General features: G+C 48.1%; 2 protein-coding genes across 3 annotated transcripts in view; one reads left to right on the top strand and one right to left on the bottom strand.

Moving 5' to 3' along the window:
• Positions 1–20,047, bottom strand: part of NGEF (neuronal guanine nucleotide exchange factor) — a 98,264-nt gene that overhangs the window by 33,962 nt on the left and 44,255 nt on the right. The window contains exons 1-2 of one of the 2 annotated variants that reach the window (XM_032355192.1): positions 2,099–2,400; positions 1,234–1,376 (exon numbers count right to left, since the gene is read on the bottom strand). In XM_032355192.1, the coding sequence (XP_032211083.1) occupies positions 1,234–1,376; positions 2,099–2,205 (250 nt within the window). In that variant the 5' untranslated portion in view covers positions 2,206–2,400. Of the gene's footprint in view, positions 1–1,233; positions 1,377–2,098; positions 2,401–20,047 lie in introns of those variants that run through there. The other variant, XM_032355191.1, reaches the window with a different exon arrangement.
• Positions 14,654–20,047, top strand: part of NEU2 (neuraminidase 2) — a 69,227-nt gene continuing 63,833 nt past the window's right edge. Inside the window, exon 1 of the mRNA XM_032355196.1 lies at positions 14,654–14,785. The gene's annotated coding sequence lies outside the window, so the exon portion shown is untranslated. The remainder of the gene's footprint in view (positions 14,786–20,047) is intronic.

The raw sequence follows: 20,047 nt of genomic DNA on the forward strand, positions 1-20,047 counted from the left end.
TTCCTCCCCACAAAGGACGATGTGCCAGACAGGTGGGACAGAAAGGTTTTGAGGAGTCTCTGTCTTCAGCTCAGCCCCTCTCTGTTCCCCCAGCAGATAAAGGGCAAATCTGCACCATCACCACCACCAGCCAGCCTGATGCCAACGAAATTCCTGGAGTTAGCACAGTGCTGTGTGCTCAGCCCACTCGGCTGTGCAAAGCCCTCAGCCCCCCTCGGGGTTCAGTTAGGAAAAACCTTTCCAGGAAAGAACGGGCTGGCCCCAGAAGTCTCCCGAAGGCTGGATCCCCTGGGGCAACAGAAGCTCCACTTCCACTCAAGACACTTCCGTCCACCTGAACGTCTAGGGTAGAGGACAACAGTGATGTATTCAGGGAAGGGAATTTCCAAACCCAGAATTTTAATTCAATGAATATACCATCGGCTGCTCTGACAACACTGAAGAACAAAAAGATTTTCTAAGCAGCCGGTCCCATTTCCCAAAGAATGGAACCCGTGTTACCCATTCATGGCCACCTCTGGTGACTATGATGGGAATGAGCTGGATGTCATCATTAGCAATTTTTGATTTTTAAATCCAAGTGCTTAGGTTCTTGGGACACCTTCTCGATCTGCTTTCTGTGTTCACACAGTTCTTTGGCCGCAGTTGTGTGGAAGGGGTGCACACACAGGCTGGGCTCCACACCTCAGGCCCCGTTCCTGGAAGAGTAGATGAAACTAAGCTTGCCTTCCTAACTTAGGGGCCTCTTGGACACCGGCCTCCTCTCTGCTTTACCCTTCCTTCCCCTGCGCCAAGTCCCCCAGGCCTCTTCCTGAGCCTGGGTCTCTGCGCGAACCATTCTCAAGACTTTGCTGTCTCTCCAGGTCTTCGGGGGGGGGGGGGGGGGATCAGGCAGCACCCCCTCCTGCAAGGTCCAGCAGCACCTCACCCCTGGCCTTTTCGGCAAAACCGCCAAAGGACAGAGGACCCCTCCCTAGGAAAGGACTGGACAGGTAGACCTGGCAGAGCAGGACAGAAACCCATCTGCTGAAGCCCAGTTATGCAGCACTAGTGAAATGTGACGGTTTTGCCTATAGAACCATTTACAGCCAGATATGTCAAAAACCTTCCTCAGCCACATCAGCTACCTTTGCTCATGGAAATGCAAGGACATCCCGGGAGCTGGGGGCCCCTCAGAGTCCACCAGGAACCCGCATTTCCCCAGTGAGGGCCTGGGCCGCCAGGAACACCCACCTATTTGTTCGATGAGGTTTCTCCAAGAGTCGGCGGGAATGGGGTGGATCGTCTGTAGGGCCTCGGTGAGCGTGGTGGGGCTGTCGGCGAGCGCCGGGCACTCCTCGGGTGTGGCCCCATTTCCCGGGGTGGAGGACGACTCGCTGCCAGAAAGAAGGCGGGGCAAGTCTGGTTATTTTTAAGCAACGACGCACCTTGGCCAGCTCGCGAGTGGCGTCCGCACAAGGGGCCCTGGCCAACCGAACCCTACCCGGGACGGTCAGGCCGAACGGCCGCCTCCCCTCCCAACCAGGCGGGCCCCACAGGCCCCTTCTGTCACCGCACCAGAGCGCAACCGGGTGATTCATTCCCACACCAGCCCGCCCCAAACCTTCATGTTTTCGGAGCTCCAGAGCAGGCGTCGGAAACTTGGCGCGCCCTGCCCGCTCCCCGGCGCCGGCCGGCCGCCTCGACGGGTCCGGCGGTCGGGATCCCAGCCGGCGCTGCTCAGCCCGCGCCATTCGCTGTCACACGACCCCGCGGCCCCCGACGCCCTACGGGCTCCGATCCTCGCGTCCCAGGACCACGCGGCGCAGGGAGGGGGCGCCGAGAGGAAAGCGCGCGCCCAGGGCGCCTCAGGAGAGGGCGCGGGAGGAGCCCGGGGGCAGGGGAGCCCGGCGTCGGCGGCCGGAGCCGGGGCGCTCCTCCGACCCCCGGGCGCCGAGGCTGCACGATCCGCGCCCCGGTGGGAGTGGGGGGCGGCGGGGCCCGCGGAGACGGGGGCGGGCGCTAGGCCGCGGGGGTCGGTGTCCCCCGCCGTGCGGGAGGGGGGACGCAGAGGCGCGCGGGGGCGGCGCGCAGGGCCGCGACGGCCGCTCGTCCTCACCTGCCCGGCAGGTGTCCCGACGCCGAGTCGCGCGCGTCGCTCTCCGAGGTGGAGCTGTCGTGGTCCACGGCGCAGGCGGCACTGAAAGCTGCGGCCAGCAGCTCCATGGGGGCCGGCGGCCGGGAGGGCGCTGGGGCCGGGTCGCGGGCCGTGCCGGGGGCTCGGAGCCGGGCCGCGGGCGACGAGTGGGCTCCAGAACCGGGTCGCACCGCGCGCCGCTCGAGCCGGAGCTCTCGCCGCCGCCGCCACCGCTGCCGAGCGCTCCCGCAGGCGGGCGGACCGGCGGGCGCGCGCCTGGAGGCTCCGGGTTGCCACGGCAACGGGGGGAGGCGGGAAGGGTGTGCGCGCGGCGGGGGCGAGGCCGGGCGGCGGCGGGGCGGGGGAGCCCAGACTGGGCGCGACCTGCGCCCCGCGGGCGCCAACTGCAGACCGGACCTCCCTCCCCAGCCGCGGCCGCTCCCGGCCTTGGGAGAGGGGCAGGCGGGATGGGTGAGGGTCGGCAACCTGCGTCTTCACCTCGCGCCCCCTCCTCGTCCTCTGGCGCCCCACACCCACCAGCTCGCACCGCGAACTTGGAAGGTACCGGGCACGTGACCCCTGCCCCACGCCGCCTCGAACCTCCGCCCGGCCCACGCAGCGCATCCTCTGCTGCCCCCACAGTCACCGGCCGGGGGACCCCCGCCTCGGTGGAATGCGTCCTCACTAGAGGTGCCCCTGTCTAAAGGCGCCCGAGGTAGAGACTGGGGTCTTAGAGAGACCCTGCACTCCTGCTCCTGACAGAAAGTATGGAGAAGGGGCCCGCTGGGGGCCTCTTCCCTGCGGGTCTGGTCGCCCTCGGAGACCTGAGGGCCTGCTGGCCGGGGCTGGGCCTGGAGGAGCGAGAAGAGGAGACACAAAGTGCCCCCAAACGTCCATCCGGTTACCCTGCCTGGTCACATTGACCCTTGCCGTCTGCACCTTCGAGTTAGCTAGTTCAGTCCACTTCTGGATACGCAAAACCAGCAAAAATGGGTAACTGGAGTCCAGTGGAATGTGAGTGATCCGGTGTGACAGGGAAATCTAGAGGGATTTTCATCCAGCAGGACGACTGGCCTAGTCCTTGGTGTCCTTGTCTGAAGCCAGCCTGCCTGCTGCCGCAGATGGGCTCTCCGGGACAGCGGCCACTTTTGGTAGGCCTGGGCGGGTTCCTGAGGATGCAGGGGGCATGGGGAGTGGAGTGCGGAGCAAAGTGGAAAATCCTCCTCTAAATAGTGCTGGGCACCTTCCCTCCACTGGGCATTTAAATTAAATTAAATTCTTCCTTTTGGGATGCAAATATTCCTGGAGGGAGGGTCTTTAGTTACTGGGTGGTAGGTTGGCTCTTTTGGGTTCCTTAGCCAGCCATCTTGAACACTGAGGTTGTGGTAAAAGGGAGAGTTTGGGGTGGGAGGAAAGAAAGCAGCTGGAGGAGAGAGGCTTGTTGCCTGGAAGGGAACGCTCCTCCCCAGACACTAGCAGGAGAACGCCCATGGACCCTCCCCCAGTTCTGACTCTGGGAAAAGGGGCTCAGATTGAATCCCAATCCCTAAAGCAGCTGCTTTGCCCTTGGTCGCTTCCGGGGACACAATGGACAGGTCTGATGTCTTGCTCCTAAGACCTCAGATTATTTGCATGACAACCACCTGGTCATTTTCCAAGCCCAACTCCTTCCTTCCTTGACTCATTCCACAGAGCCCAGACAACCCTTTCCTGAACTCCACATTTTCAAAGAAGTACCCTCCACCCCCCACCCCTTGCATTGAACCTCTCCCCAGTCTATCCTTTTCTCTGCCCCTTTTCTAAATCATCGGTCTGTGTTGGTCTCTTTCCTGCTTAATAACCTGCATGGCAGTCCCATCACCACCGGCCCCTGGCACTGTACCAGGCTGGCTCTTCACCGGCAGGCCACTCCTTTTCTGTTTCCTCGGGGCTACTGCCTTTGCAGGCTCCTCTGGGGCTTTAGTTTCACCATGTACTTTCCCAGGCTCTGGGCTTTGCTGTTCCCTCTGCTAGATCTCAGCTCCCCTGGTTAAGTCCTCACTCCCGCAGGACAGGTTGTAGGTCAAGGCACGGTGGGATGGGAGGTAGCGTCCCCACCAGCCCATTCCCTTGAATAACCAGCATTATCTGGCACCGTAATTCTCCGTCCTTACAATAAGCCATGGGCCCCCCCAGGGTGGGCTCATCTTTCATCAGGGCCCAAGGACGAGCACTGTGTGGATAGTCTCTAGGACCTACCTCTTTGGATGGTTTCCCCAGACCTTAAATTTGATGTAAGACTAAGTTGGAAGCTGTTACTTTCACACTTTGCTTCACCAAGGGGAGAAAATTTGTGTGTGTGTGTGTGTGTGTGTGTGTGTGTTTAAATCAGAAAATACTCAAGTGAAATTACATATATTAAGATGAGCATAATAAAACCTTCCAATTGAAAAAGAAGCTAAAAATATCCTTCTAATTATAAAATCGGTTTAGAAAGTCACTGATTTCTGAAGGCCTATAACTTTAAGCTAAATCCTGCACATTTTCTCTCCTGTCAGATTTAATGCTTATTGGGCTATTACTAAAAATCTCCATTTAACCAACATTCGTTCAGGATCATTCACAAAACAGATAGATCAATATTTCAAATATTTATACCTGATTAGCCCATGGTAGGTGCCCCATTCGATTTGCTAAGACATTAATGGTATATTTTGAAAAATATTTCAGTTATTTTATATTATGGGTCCTAAACATTCTTTATTGCTTCCTTTGGGCTATAATAGGTAAATATTGGAAATATTGGAAACAAAGGGGATTCTTATTTATGTAGCAATCTCTGCTTTGAGGAGCCCGCATTTAGATTTACAAAGTAGTACTTTATTCTGAGGAAGAATAGGGAGAACCAGAGGAAATTTAGAAACGATCTCATCCAACACTTTTGCTTTACAGAAAAAGCCACTGAACCGGAGGGTTACAGTGACAAGCCCAAGATCACCCAGAGTTTTAAAGCGTATGCTGGTAAGTAGGCTGTGATGAGGGAGCAGGAGGCTGGCTGAGGACAGAGCAAAAGCTGGCGCCTTGCACCCCCTCTCCACCTGCTCCCCTCCATATGTGTAGCATTCCTCAGGCACCCCTGACTGCCATAAAACGATAAATAGTTAACTTACAGGGATCGCAGTCCTGCAGAACAGGAATCTCCCTTGCTCTACAGATGTCCTAGAGACCTAAACAGGGAGGTTACCTTATCAATAGCACAAATTTCCAGAGGCAAATAACTCTCGGTTCCTGAAGCCCTAATGTCTCCCTCCCACCATAAACTGGAGGAGACTGAGGTAGAAGGGAATGTAAATGACAGCAGGATCATAATACCCCACCAAGAATCTCCCAATTATCTTGATGTTAATGCCTGACCTAAAGACGACATTGATCAAGCCATAAGGGCAAGGAGTCCCCCTGGCACCTTGTAGGCCCTCCCTAAAATGTGAGAACTCTGTTGAAATCTCCCATCCCTTCACCACCTCCCCCCAACCGCGGGGTATATAACATGCCACCCCTCACAACCCGGTGCAGCCGCATCTCCGCCTGCCCACGGGCCCTGTCCCCGTGCTCTAATAAATCACCTTTTGCACCAACAACGTCTTAAGAATTCCTTCTTTAGTCGTCGGCTCCGAACCTCCGCACCCCACCGAACCTGACTTAGGTTCTGGGACTTCATCAGGCTGTATTGTGTGGGACAAAAGAACTGCAAATTTCTATTCACTTATGCTAAGTGTTTTTTAGGGTCACGTGGTCCATCACCGGGCTCTCAAATGTTAAGACACATTTGTATTTTTAAATCTAGTATTTTTAAATCAACTTGGATTTTTTTTTTTGTAATAAAAGGATAATCCTTACGTATACATTAGAAACTCTAAGATATCCTTACGTATATGTTAGAAACTCTAAGATATCCTAACGTATGCATTAGAAACAGGGGCTTGATAGCTTTTAATGAAATTACCTGTATCTTCTAAAACCATAAAGACAGTAGCTTATTTTTGTCCCTCTCCGAAGACTTTTTAGTTGCTTTGAAAATCAACACTTTTAAACCATGTAGGCAGGTCCAACAAGGGACTATAGCCTCAAGGTTAACTGAACCCCCGAAATTCAGGGAGAGAGTTAGGAGAAGGACAAGATGTACCTCTCTCACTGCAGAGCAGCTCCAAGAAACCAGAAAATCCATCCCTGATGGATAGAAATATTTCTCGGCAAGGAAACTTCCAGAAGTAGATTATTCTGTTGGGCGAATGTAAGTATTTTACTGGTGAGATGGAGGTGGAGTTCTCACCTTCCTTTTGATCATGAAGATAAATTGCAAATATGGGGTTGTAAATGTGAAGGAAATAAATTAAAAGCAATCAGGTTAGCTCTCTGGAGTGAAGAATTAACCTTACCCAAAGAGAGGTTTAGGCTTTGCCTTGGGCTCCTGGGAGGTGATCTCTCTGCCACTGGAGTGGGTTATCTAATAAGAGTATCTCTGTTTTTCTGGAGACCTGGGACCAGATAAGCAGGGCTATGGGCCAGGTGACAATAGCTCAACCTCCGGGGGCCTGAAGACTGGTGACCAACCTGGTCTAGGTGACTGAGCCCCAAGGAAAACTCTGGACACCAAGACTCAGGCGAGCTTTCTTGGCTGTCACACATTGCTGCCCAGGGGTGTGAGCTCTAGTCATAGCTCTGCTGGGGGAAGACAACTGAAATTCCAAGTAGAACTTTTCTGGACGTTTCTATCCTTTTCTGCCCATGCATCTCTTCCCTTGGCTGATTGAAATCCATAGCCTTTTGTGGACGAAGCTATAACTGTACGTATTTCAGCTCTCAGTGAGTTCTGAGTCCTTCCACCGAATTTAGGGTTGGGTTTGGGAACCCTCAAACTCTGCAGCTGGTGTGAGAAGTGAGGGTGGACTTGTAAGCTGTCCCCAAATTTCACCAGGCTCTACTCGGATTGAGAGGCCAATGGCCATGTTCCCTAAACAGCCTTCCTCTCCATGATGCCTTGTTCTCTCCCTCATCACGGCCAGGTTAGTTTTCCTCAGACACATCTGAAATTTGAGTCGGGGAAGCTAGGAAGATGTCACTTATCTTCACGTCCTCAGCATCCAGCACCTCTAGGAGGCATCAGGGGATGGTTGATGAAGGAGTAACTGTGGGGAGGTTGGTGGGTGCTACATCGGTATATCCTTGGTTCCAGGCCTTCTTCTAGAGTCATTGAGTGTAATGTTGGCATTCCCTTGGGGTTACATCTTGTCCTTCTTTGGCCAATGAAGATATTTCTCTAACTGACCTAGTTAGAGAACTGGTGGGAACTAGTGGGCTTCTGGGGTTGCTGCCTCAAGTTTGGGGGAGGTCGTGGGGACATGTTTCGGTGAGTCAAAACAAAAACAAAAACCCACTTAGGCTGGATTTACTGTTTTGGTAAAGTGACGAGTGTGTTTTGCGTGTTTTGTGTTTTGTGTTTGTTCTTCTTTTTCTTTGCTACGGTTGCCATGGTGGACAGTTGTTACAGTGTTGGTTAAATAGGGAAAAGCTCAGAGGGATGAAGAGGTGCGTATGAATGCTGGGCTGGTTTAAGTAGCTAAGCCAACGCAGGCTTACTAGCCCCAGAATGCTATTGCTGGGCTCAGTTACATTTTCAGAGTCCAAAATAGGTAGCCAAGCTTTGCTCCACTGTCCAGGTGTGGGAGACAGCCTAGGTGCTGTTGCCTGGCTCGGGAAATGTTGGAATTTCCAAAGCATTCTGATGGTTGATGTGTCCTTATAGTGTCCTTAAAAGGCTGGGACAGATGCTGGCCCTGTCTTCAACGATGAGATGCAGACAATCGTACGGCCTTGATAGAAATGTATTTCTCAAAGCTGGCTCCCTAAAATAACTCATGGAGAAGAAGCTGTAACGCTTGTGTCTTTATCTGGAACTGTGCGAAATGAGAGAAGACCCGCGCTATGAATTTCTTTGGAATATTCCTAACCAAGGAGGCTGGGACCTATAGTGTCTAGGAATTTGGGCTCTGGGTGATGTCATGGACTTTTGACCAATAGGAACATCCTGAATAAGGGGGAATCTAAGGAAAAATAGTTATTTTCAAGGTAAGTGGAGGCTGAAATTTAGAGTAAATAGGGAGCTTCCCCAGTACTCGTAATTTACATTTTAGGCTGTGGCCGTGGGGGTCTATACACGCTTCCTTGAAACTCAAAATGTAAAGGGATGACTAACCCACCTCCTTCCACTTCAGTTTGTTCATTTAAAATTACCTTATAAACTATATAGTTAGATCTAATTTAGTCCTGTATATAGTGAGTATAGCGTACCATACAAATAGGAATTATTATTAGAGTTATTAGCACTTAGGAAGCCTACATTTAGCACTAAGATACATTCACTGCTGTAATAGAGAATTTATAGCCTTAACCATTAACCAAATGTAACAAAATTGTGTAGGTACAAAATGAGAAAGAAAAAGATGTACATTCCTAAACAAAGTAGCCTTGAAGGAATGGCACATAGTTAACAAAATTAATAATGAGAAATTGTTCACAGACTATACCTTGAAAATTGCACATAACAGGGTTTTAGAGAAGTATTTTCCCTCACAAGAAATAAGGAGCACAGCAACTTTTCATTTTCTGCTGAAATCAGTCATCTCACCCTTAACATCCAGGAGAGAGAATGTTCTTTGTTGTCTCCAGGAGTAAGCATAAGGATTTAGAGTCTCATAAAAAGGCCAATATGTGTTTGGTGGGGATCGATCACTTTGCAAAAGCTGTTTAAGGGATGAGAACAAGATATCCTATCGGATCAACTGCCTGGTCCTCCACTGCCATCGTCATGCTCACCGATAGTCCTGTCCCCCCTGAAATTCAAAGGTTTTGACTACTTTTGATATTTCATTCTTTTTTTTAATAATTATTTTTTATTTTTTATTTTTTTGACAGAGCGATCGAGAGAGAGAGCACAAGTAGGCAGAGCAGCAGGCAGAGGGAGAGGGAGAAGCAGGCTCTTTGCTGAGCAGGGAGCCTGATGTAGGGCTTGATCCCAGGACCCTGGGATCATGACCAGAGTCGAAGGCAACTGCTTAACCGACTGAGCCACCCAGACGCCCCTACTTTAGATATTTCTGTTTTGAGGACTCTAATAAGGGAACTGGTGACCACAGTGTACAAATTAGATCCAAACAAGAGGATGCTAGCATAAAGAGAAAGCAGATATTCCCAAAACCTATCTGATTCACAGCAATCAAATCATTTTAAAAATGAACAGCTAGTGTTAGCCGAGACTTGGAAACAGTCGTTTGCTTCTGGGGGTGGGAGTGTGAATGGGTACAACCTTTCTGGAGGGCAACCCGGCAGCCCAGATCATAAACCTGCAAATGTCCATACTCTTTGGTGAAAAGACTCTATTTCTAGGAATATATCCTAATAAGCTTTAAAAATCTATGTGGGAAAAATAGCTATGAGAATGTTTATTGTCATGTTATTTTAATTTTTAATTTTTTTTTAAGATTTTATTTATTTATCTGTCAGAGAGTGCACAAGCAGGGAGAGCAGCAGGCAGAAGGAGAAGCAGGCTCCCTGCTGAGCAAGGAGCCTGAAGCGGGCTGGATCCCAGAACCCTGGGATCACAACCTGAGCCAAAGGACAACACTCAACCAACCGAACCACCCAGGCATCCCTGTCATGTTACTTTTAATAGGGACACATTTTAGCAACCTAAATGTCCAATGACAGGAGACTGACTATTTAAATTAGGACCTATCTCTAAAATGGAGTATCATGAAAAATGATTTAGAAAATATTTAACAATCTGGAAAGATGCCCGCAATATATTGAATGGAAAAGCAGATTCTGAAATTGGATGGTAGTGTGATCTTATTTTGTTTGTATGTAGACTTCTGGACATGGAATTTTAGGTTTCCATAGATGTTTGAAAAAGGACTGGGAAAATGATCGCAAAATCATTTCACAGCCCTTGTAGTTGGTTGGATTCTCAGGGAATTTTCCTGTTTTTCTATTCTCGTGCTTGAAATTATTTCTACAATAAATGTGTCACTTATGTAACAAGGGGAAAAAAAGTTACTTTCAAAAACAACATCAATCCCTTAATGTGCATAAATTTAGAGCATGGGTTTGAAGCTTTCACATAACTGTGGAGAATCCTGATGAACTTGAAAAAGAGGGCCAAGCCGTTGTGTATTCTCTAGATTTCCATGGTGGGGGGTGGGGGGAAACACGTCAATTCATTACATAGATCTTGTAAAAAGCTCTTCGGTTTCCAAGGAATCTTGAATTCAGATTTTACAGTAGATCACCTCCTGCCGTCTCTAAAACTAAAGCACTTACCTGAGAGTCTAATCCACCTGGTTATAAAAATAGTCCCTTACCCAGAAATTTCCCTCCCCTTCTATAATCCCACATGTACGACTTCTAACTGGGATATTTTTCTGCCTTTTCAGTTGAAGTCATAAAGAAGTCATCAAAGAAATCACTGCTTCCCATCAAAGACAGGTCTCTCTAACACCCCAAGCCCTTCCCTTCCCCTGCTTTGTGGCTACATCTCAAATCAAATCAAATCAAATCAAATCAAAATCAAATGCCACCTCCTCCATGAAGCCCTCCCCCTCATCCCACCCCATAGCCGGCTGTATCCCCTCACTCTTAGGATTTCCTGTAGCACTTCACCAGAACTTCTCTTAAAGCTTGATTACTTTCTTAAAGATTCTCTGTCCTATGGGGCCGTGCAAGGAGACAAGAGTCAGCCTGATCGATGTCACCTCTCTTGCTGTGTGGGCAGAGACATTGTATACATCCTGGAGGCCCTGGACATATTTGCTGAATGGAGCTGGAGTTGGGGGAGGCTGGAAAGCACACAGACAGGCTTTGTGATCATCCCAGTGCACCTGAGTCAGGTACAGTCTTAGAAACACCTCATGGACCCATGTCCTTTACCCACTAACTGCAGACCTTCCCTTGCTACTCCCTAGAAAGTTAAGTGCACTTTGAGTGGGAGGACCATTAAGACCTGGAGGGGAACATCAGTTTAGCAACAAAGAAATGAAATTTCCCTTTTGTTTCTTTCCCTGTTTACTGTTTACCCTTCCCCTGGAGCTGACCAGCTGATGCTTCCTTCTTTAATTTTAAACCCATGTCTCATTTTTTCCGTGCAGTGAAGATTGCATGCTAAATTATTGTTGCTAAAATGTTGTTCAGCCCTCGGAGTGGCTTTTATTTGTCCCGGAGTCAGCAGGGTCTCTCGCCTGTTGCTCTGTTAGGCTTAGGTTAAAAAGACAGTCTTTAGGGTGCCTGGGTGGTTCCCTTGGTTAAGTGACTGCTTTCAGCTCAGGTCATGATCCTGGAGTTCCAGGATCAAGTCCTGCGCTGGGCTCCCTGCTCAGCGGGGAGCCTGCTCCTCCTGCTCCCTCTGCTCCTTCTCATGCTCTCTCTCTCTCAAATAAATAAAATCCTTAAAAAAAGAAAAGACAGTCTTTAATAGTCTCTCTTTTCTTCTTAACCACGAAGGTCTTTTGTAGGGGTCTCAGAGGAGGGTCGTAGGCTCGCCAGAAAGACATTCTTCCATTCGAAATTAGCATCCGTTCTTAAAAAAGAAAGACTCTAACCTGTCATCAGTTGAATGTTTTCTCTTAAAAGTGATGGATTCTTACCAGGAGCGAGGAAAACCTCCTTGACACGGTGAGTCAGAGAAATGACAGAACAGAGTGGAAAAATTCCTTCCCCTTGAGAACAAACACCTTCAAATACAAGATGTCCCTTCCTTAACCCAAGGCCCTCCTTTTCAGCGCTCTCCCTCCTGTGACTCTCCATCCATGGCGCACTTGTCTTAAAGACAGGACACTCTGGGCGCCTGGGTGGCTCAGTGGGTTAAGCCGCTGCCTTCGGCTCAGGTCATGATCTCAGGGTCCTGGGATCGAGGCCCGCGTCGGGCTCTCTGCTCAGCAGGGAGCCTGCTTCCCTCTCTCTCTCTCTGCCTGCCTCTCCATCTACTTGTGATTTCTCTCTGTCAAATAAATAAATAAAATCTTTAAAAAAAAAAAAGACAGGACACTCTGACTTTTCTGGGTTGAAATCCACTGTTATTATCAAACTGAAGATCTTCAGGGGAAACAGGCATTCACATACGTTGCCGATGAGAAAACAAAATTGTCCAACCTTGTGGGGAAGGGAATTTGCCCAGAACTTACAGAAGCACATGTGGGCAGTGGACAGAATGTTTGTGGTCCCTCCAATGCAGAGGCTGAGATCCCAATCCTAAGGTGATGGCCTTTGGAGGTAGGCCTTTGGGAGGTGATTGGGTCAAGAGGATGGGGTCCTCGAAAAAGGGATCAGTGTCTTTATAAAAGAAACCCAGAGAGATCCCTTGTTTTGGGTTTGGATTTCCTGGTTTCCAGAACTGTGGGAACAAAATGTTCTTTCGTCTTCTGTCACAGCAGCCTGATGGTGCCAAGACAATTTGCCCTTTGCTCTAGCAATCGCATTTCTAAGAATTTACCCTGAACTGTGAAGCAAGATAAGCACAAGGTCATTCACTGTGTCTTTTTTTTTTTTTTTTAATAGAAAAATATTGGAAAGAACCTACATACCCATTTACTGGGTAAATGCGTTATGAGGAAGACCCACAACAGAGTACCATGCAGCTGGAGACACGATCGTAGGGAGGCATTCGGGACCAGACAGTGGGTGATTTCCATTACACAGGTACACGCACAATTTTCTTTTTCTCATCTCAAGTGAGAAGTGCAAGAAGGAAAACAGAGAAACTGGTAAAGTTGGTTACTTCCTGAGGTGGGGCAGAGGGTAAGACTTTTCTGGGCGTACTTTTTTATCAAGTTTTGACTTATAAACCTTGTAGATGCTTTACATATTCAATGAATAAAGAGAAATCTGAAAGTCTGGGGAAAAACCAGACTCTGGAATTGAAAATAAACCGACATGGATGAACCTAAGTAATTATCAGATGGATAACATACCCACACAGAAAAAAAATTAATTCAAGGAATTTTTGAATTTCATTTCTATACCATTACTGAGATCTATCTATTCTGGGACTATAAAAAGCAAAGAAATTCTGAACTTTACTCAGTAGATGGTGTGGGTTGAATTGTGTCCCCTGAAAAGATGTGTGGAAGTCCTAGCCTCTGGTATGAAGGGGACGTGACTTGCGAAGAGGGTCTTTGCAGATGTAACAAATTTAAGATGATGTCATACTAGATTAGGGTGGGCCCTAATCCAATAGCAGGTGTCTTAGTAAGGAGAGAGAAATTTGGACACAGAGATGCAGAAACACACAGACAGGAGAACACCATATGAATACATTGGTAGAGATCAGAATGATGCATATATTAAGATAAGGAAAGTCAAGGGTTGCCAGTAGCCTGCAGACCCTAGGAAAGAGGCATACAGACCCTCCCCTACAGCCTTCTGAGGGAGCATCGGCTTGCCATTGCTTTGATTTTGGACTTCTGGTCTCCAGAACAGAGAGAGACCAAATGTCTATTGTTTTGAAGTCGCTCCCTTTGTTGTCAGTGATGGCACAAAGTCATCGTGAAATTCTGTAACTGTGGAAAAGAGAAATATCGTACAGTGTACGGATGTTGTCAGCCAGGGTCCGCACTTTTAGCAAAGGGAGATGCAAATACAGAATGGGGCGAGTAAAGAGGAAGGCCTTGTGTTGGATTGGAGTGGAAGGCTTCCATGTGAGCACGCGTGCACACACAGATTTCCTAGCTGTCAGTCCTGCGAAGGCCTCTCAGAGGCATTGACCTGCCTGTAGTAATGAGCACACAGAGTGTCCAGATGTTGGCTTCTAAGTACTATTCCCACTAACAGGAACCAGACCTCTTTGGAGAAGTAGCTGACTGCAGGTCTAGGCTATAGAAAAGTATAAGAAAGTATACTTTCACAGGTATTATGCTGTGCCAGTAAGGAAGGAAATGCTAAGAGGGAAGGGATATATCCAAAGAGACATAGTAGCCAACTTAAAGGGGGTCCTACTGGTTACATTTGTGACAGTCTGAGCATCAAGAGGAATAGGACAAAAACAAATAGTTCTAAATTAATAGAACTGAAACAAAACAAAAATCAGACTGAAAACAAAGCCATCATGAATCCAGACTGATACTCAAAAACCGAGCAAAACGAATAAAAAAAACAAAGGAGGAGTCTTCTTCATAGAAGAATATCACCTCATGTAAGCAGAAGGAACACTAGAACATTCCCATTTTGCAATTCCAAGGTAATGGTTCATTCAGGAAGGATCATTAATGGAGGTAAAAAGCCAAGTTATTAGAAAGAGGATGTTTACATGGTTTCACAGGTAACTTAACAGTTGCCAAAGGAAAAATGGTACTTTTCCTTCACGACAATCTGGCAGCTTCCAAATTAACAATCAAATTCAGCGTCAGGAAGAGTGGGCCAGCTGACATTAGTGCCTCCTGATGCGATGCAGTTGGAAACGCGTCACCTGGATGGCATTCGTGCTAAAAATGGTTCAGCTGAATCCAATGAAGCATCTAGCCCCGACTTTGCCTTGAAGGAACATACAGGCAGAAAAGGAACAAGTTAAAACACCGCAAAAGGAGGCAATCACCCAAATCCGCAGTGGGGGCCGTGCTACCGTCAACAAGGCTGGATTCGGCCAAGGTCAGTCAGAAACACACAGTGGGGAGATGTTTTAGTTGACAGGAGTCTGAAGAGAGCAAAGCAACAAAGTGACTTCTTGGAACTTAGTGAAATCTTGGTTCACAGATCCCAGCCGTGCAAGCCATTTTGGGGGACCATCAGGAGAAATGAGAACAGAGATCGGATTTTAGACAGATTATGGAGCGATTGTGAATTTTCTTAGCTGTGATAATGGCATTCTGATGACGTAGAGGAACAGCCTTATTCTTAGAAGCTGTACTCCGGGCTTTTTAAATGTGAAGTGTTATGATGCCTGCAGTTTGCTTTCACATGGTTTTAGTAGAAATGGAGGAGGGAGAGAGAAAGCACAGGTGTGCAGGTTGTTAGGTTTTTTTGAGTCTAGGCTGAGGATATATAGAAATTCTTTCTTTCATTTACTCTGGATGTTCAGTTTTTTTCTTTATAAAAAGTTGGGGGAAAGGAAAAATATTTAGAGAAACGGCACATTTGGTTTAGAGAAACATGGGAATGATCAAGTTTTAATGTGGTCCGATGTGAGGTGTAGAATATTGAGTTTGGGGCGGTACAAGAGCCAAGGGAAAGAAGTGGCATTTGCGGTCACCTTGGCAAACGCAGGAGCTCCGGGGTATGGGGACCCACTGGAATGTGAGCCCCACAAAGGTCGAGGTTTTGGTCCCTTATGTTCACTGCTAGACCCCCAGTTCCTAGAACAAAGCTGGATCATGGTAAAGGCCCCCAAAACACGCACCTGCTGGAAATGAAATGTAAATAGCTCAGAGAAAAACATCTTTGTCTGATGTCTGAGGATTTTTTCACGATAGACTCTTGGTCAAAGATTAAAGCATTTTTAGTGCCTTTCACATACATTGTGAAATTCCAAATGGTTATATTGGTTTACACCCAACTAGTGTCTCCTTCTGCATTCTTTCTAATAGTCAGTATTAGAATTTTAAGCAATTTAACAATCTGATACGTGAAAAACAGCGTATTGTTCAAGTTTCCATTTCTTCCCTAGAGAAGTTTTTGGTTGTTTGTTTGTTTGTTTGTTTGTTTTTGTGTGTGTGTGTCTGTGTGTGTGTATTTTGATTGTATTGTATTGTTCTTTTGTGAATAATCTTTTCATGTCTTTTGCTTGTTTGCATTTGAGGATGTGTATGTTTTCCTAACTGATTTAAATACAGTGTGCCATGTGGTTTATATGAACTTTAAAAAAAATGGCTCATTTTGTGGGAACGCTCAAAGAATCAGTGAAAGCAGATGGAGGCTGAGTGGAGGGCTGTGGAGTCAGCCCTGCAGCCCCCCTCCCCAGCCCCCCTCCCCAGCCCTCCTCCCCAGCCCCCCTCCCCAGCCCCCCTGGAAATCCTCGCTCCACTTTCCCACTGAAGATGAGCAGGGGGGACAGAGAGGAGCCTCACAGGGTCTTCTAGGCCAGCCCCTGCCTTCAGGCCGGCAAGACAGTTGTATCATGATTTTATAAAAAGACACAGAAAAGACAGCCAAGGGGGCGCCACCCCCCCCCAACCCTGTGGGGAGGGTGGGGCTCAGGGGAGGCTCCTCAGTCCCGAACTGTTGCCGAGACTACCCCCCCTCCCCCATCACTATCCCCCTACCTCTGTCTGAGGCACTTTGATCTGAAACCGTCACCAGCAAAGCCAGACTTGCCTTGTCTGTCGGTTCATTCTTTTTCTCACTAACATATGATCGATTTCACCACATGCTTCCGAAAAAAATGCAAGGAAGAATAGCTGACAAATTTGTGTCAACTGCCAACTGTTCAGTAATTTATTTATTCCACAAGTGACTGTTGAGCAGCCACTATCTACAGAGCCTTAAAGACAGTCAGGCCTCAGCACCCGCTGTGACACCCAGCAAGTGCGTGGCTGGCTGTTACCTACTTTAATGACCACTGCGCGAAATCCCAAAACATTGCACAAGAAAATACTGAGAATGTGATCACCCTTCCAGGACACATGATTTCATCTTTATGGTCTCCAAAGGATTTATTTCATTGTCTTTCACAGAATAGAGGCCTTGTATAATTTTTGAAAAAAATTGCTGGGTAGCGGTACCTGGGTGGCTCAGTGGGTTAAGCCTCTGCCTTTGGCTCAGGTCATGATCTCAAGGTCCTGGGATCGAGCCCCCACATCAGGCTCTCTGCTCAGTGAGGAGCCTGCTTCCTCCTCTCTCTCTACCTCCTTCTTCCTCTCTCTGCCTGCCTCTCTGCCTACTTGTGATCACTGTCTGTCAAATAAATAAATAAAATCTTTTTAAAAAACTGCTGGGTAAATGATGTGTTTAAAGCTGTAAACTTATAGTTTCTTGGTTTAAAAGTTAATGAGTTATGGGCATGGAAGAATGTCTGTTAGAGTCTGATCACTTTAAGGGGAAAGTTCAGTAAAAGGTGATGTCTTTAATTTTCTTTTTTTCGAGGAGGCTAGGTTTTAACAAGGGGTATCTCAGGTCAGGTTTCCTGGAGGCAAAGACTGGTGCAGATGATTTGTTAAGGAAGAGCTCCCCGGGGAGAGTGTGCTGGACCAGGGAGACAAAACAGGGAGAGGAGAGTGCCAAGCAAGAATGTGCCTTCAGGCAGAGCCCGGGTCCCTCTGCCCCGATGGGGCTCTGGATCATAAACTGCCCCTCGGTTTGTCTCCACTGTGACAAGGAAGGTGGAGTTTTATGTTTTGGCAGCAGTCATTGCCTAAGAGCTGTGTGTGTGTGTGTGTTGGGAGAGCAGATAAATCATCAGGCATAGGGCACATGAGAAAGAGTCAGGTGGGCTTAGAAGAACTGGATCCCAATCCCAGTGAAGTAGTTATCTATTGCTGTGTAACAAACAGCCCCGAGACTTTGCAGCTTCCAACAATGTTTATTCTCTCATGTGGCTTCTAAGTATCAGGAAGCCCAGGGATTAGACTCAGGGTCTCTTATGAAACTGCAATCCAGTTGTTGGCAGGCCGGGAGGCTCCCCATCCAAGCTCATTCACATGCTGTTGGCAGGAAGCCTCTGTTTCTTGCCCCATGGGCTCTTCCCTGGGCTGCCTGATGAGTGTCCTCATAACATGGAGTGAGCGATCCCCAAGAGGGAGAGACTGATGCTCACTGCCCTTTGTGACCTTGGCTTCAATTCACAACCATTATGTCCACCTGTCAGTTAGAAATGGTCATTCAGCGGGAGGGTGTGAATACTGGGTGCTGGGGTTTGGGGGCTATCTTGGAGGTGGGCTCCTGCACGCTCCTTCAGCTTTTTGCCAGAAAAGTTCTGAGGACAACTATTGCCACCACTCCATTTCATGCATGTGACACTCGCCAGAGCAGAAACTCCAAAGTGGACGGAGACACGGGGTCCTTCCTGCCGCCCCCAGGGGTCAGCCGTGCAGGATGTCCACACATGCGTCAACCCAGCTACTTCCTGTGACCCTTGTCAGGTGGAGCAGGTCTGTACAAGGAGCCACCTGGGATTTGTTCTTCTGCCTTGACCCCCACCCCCCCGCCCCAATCCAGCCATCTCCTCTCTTTTGCCCACACACGGGGTCTTAGCTCTCTGACCCCAGTCGGGGGGTGACAGGCCTTCTCTTGGTAGACACGTGACTTTGCAACCTGGGAAGTTCAGACTCCTGGCATGATAATTAAACTTGGCCCAAATCGAGCTTGCTTTTATTCCTGGTGCAGAGTCAAGATCTTAATTTGGAGGTTTTATAGTTGCCTGACAGGCAGTGTCAGGATCGAGGAGACCCACAGTGCCAATTACCCTTGTGGGAGAGAAGAAAGGCAGCAGATGCTGTAACGCTCCTGTTCAAGGCACACACGTGTACCCACAGGGTGCCGAAGGCCACATCCCTTGCTCTTTGCTCTCTCTGTAGCCCGCAAAACTCCCCCTCCCATCCGATTCCCTGTGTGCAGGGGGAGTCCCAGCAAATCATTTCTGGACAGAACAAGCCATCTCTCCCATGGATTCTCATGCTGTGTGAAGGATGGCGTGCTCTGTGGTTTTGATCTAGTCCATGTAACAGGAAATTTGGAGCACCAGTTTTTTTGTTTTGTTTTTAAGCACCAGTTTTTTTTGTTTTTGTTTTTGTTTTTTTTTTACAGCATCACTTAAAGTGAGCCCGAGGCATGATTGGAAGAAATGTCCAGGGAGGTTTTGCTGCCAGAGCAGAAGGGTGGAAGGAAAGCACCCCAGAAGGGCTCTGCTGGAGACAGCATAGAGCTCAAGCAGAGGACAGGGATCTGGGCTGTGTGTGTGCTCTGTGTGGTGATTAAAGCAGACCTTGAACAATAAAGCTGAGTTGATGTTCTGAAAACCGGAAATAGGCATGTGAAGTCCAAGGACAGCACACAGGGATCGTGCTGTGTCAGAGTTGCCGAGGGACCTCGAGCTTTCCAAACTCCCATAGGCGCTTATTTACCAAGTACCTATTTTGTCACCAGCACTGTTTTAAGCGTTATCTGTACATTTTCCTATGTATTTCACACAATGCTGCAGACGTGGGTCATACTTCTAAATTTGGAAATGTTTTAAAAATCAGTGGCATTCAGTGTGTTGTCTGGAACGCCGCTTTCTCCATCAGTAGGTATAAGTCCTAGGACTTTTGGAAGATGATCTGTCAAAGCATCTAGTACCTTTTAATGGAGCTATTGATTGCTTTCACAGTGATCACTATATTTTTCTAGTTGTGAATTACATGAAATAGTGTAATTTGCCAGATCACGTTTCAGGAGTTTTTGTTTTCTTACTTTGGCATCTTTCTGTCAGAAAGTCTCAGAAACATGATGAATTGCTTTGATCAGTCTATTTTTGAAAAGGGATTAGTGTATTTGCCTTTTGATATTGATAATTTAAATTTGAGACAGCTACTCCTATACAACCAACATGCTTGAAATGAATGAACAAATGAATGAATAAATAAGTCCAGAGGATGGCTGACATAGACCCTTTCATGAAAATTAGGAAATGGGACAAAATTCTCAGTATCCCTGCCCTCTGCTGGGGATAACCTGCCCAGAGCCAGCATCTTCTCTAAAAGAGCTGCTCTGAGTTCACCCCAAGACATGTGGTCAAGGCCACAGTCTCCTCTATGGAGCATGACTAAGGGGATTGGGGCCTGGAAGCCTTTCCAGGCAAGAATGCATCAGAACTACACAGCTAAGGCCCAACAATGAGCTCCTGGACCATGGGTTTTAGGATGTTGGGGCTTTCTGGGAAGCTGCCAGGGAAAATGGTTGCTAAATATTCTCCTGACTCACCAAATAAGGAGTTTTCTG

The sequence above is a fragment of the Mustela erminea genome, chromosome 8 (genome assembly GCF_009829155.1).
Source record: "Mustela erminea isolate mMusErm1 chromosome 8, mMusErm1.Pri, whole genome shotgun sequence".
Lineage (NCBI taxonomy): Eukaryota > Metazoa > Chordata > Mammalia > Carnivora > Mustelidae > Mustela > Mustela erminea.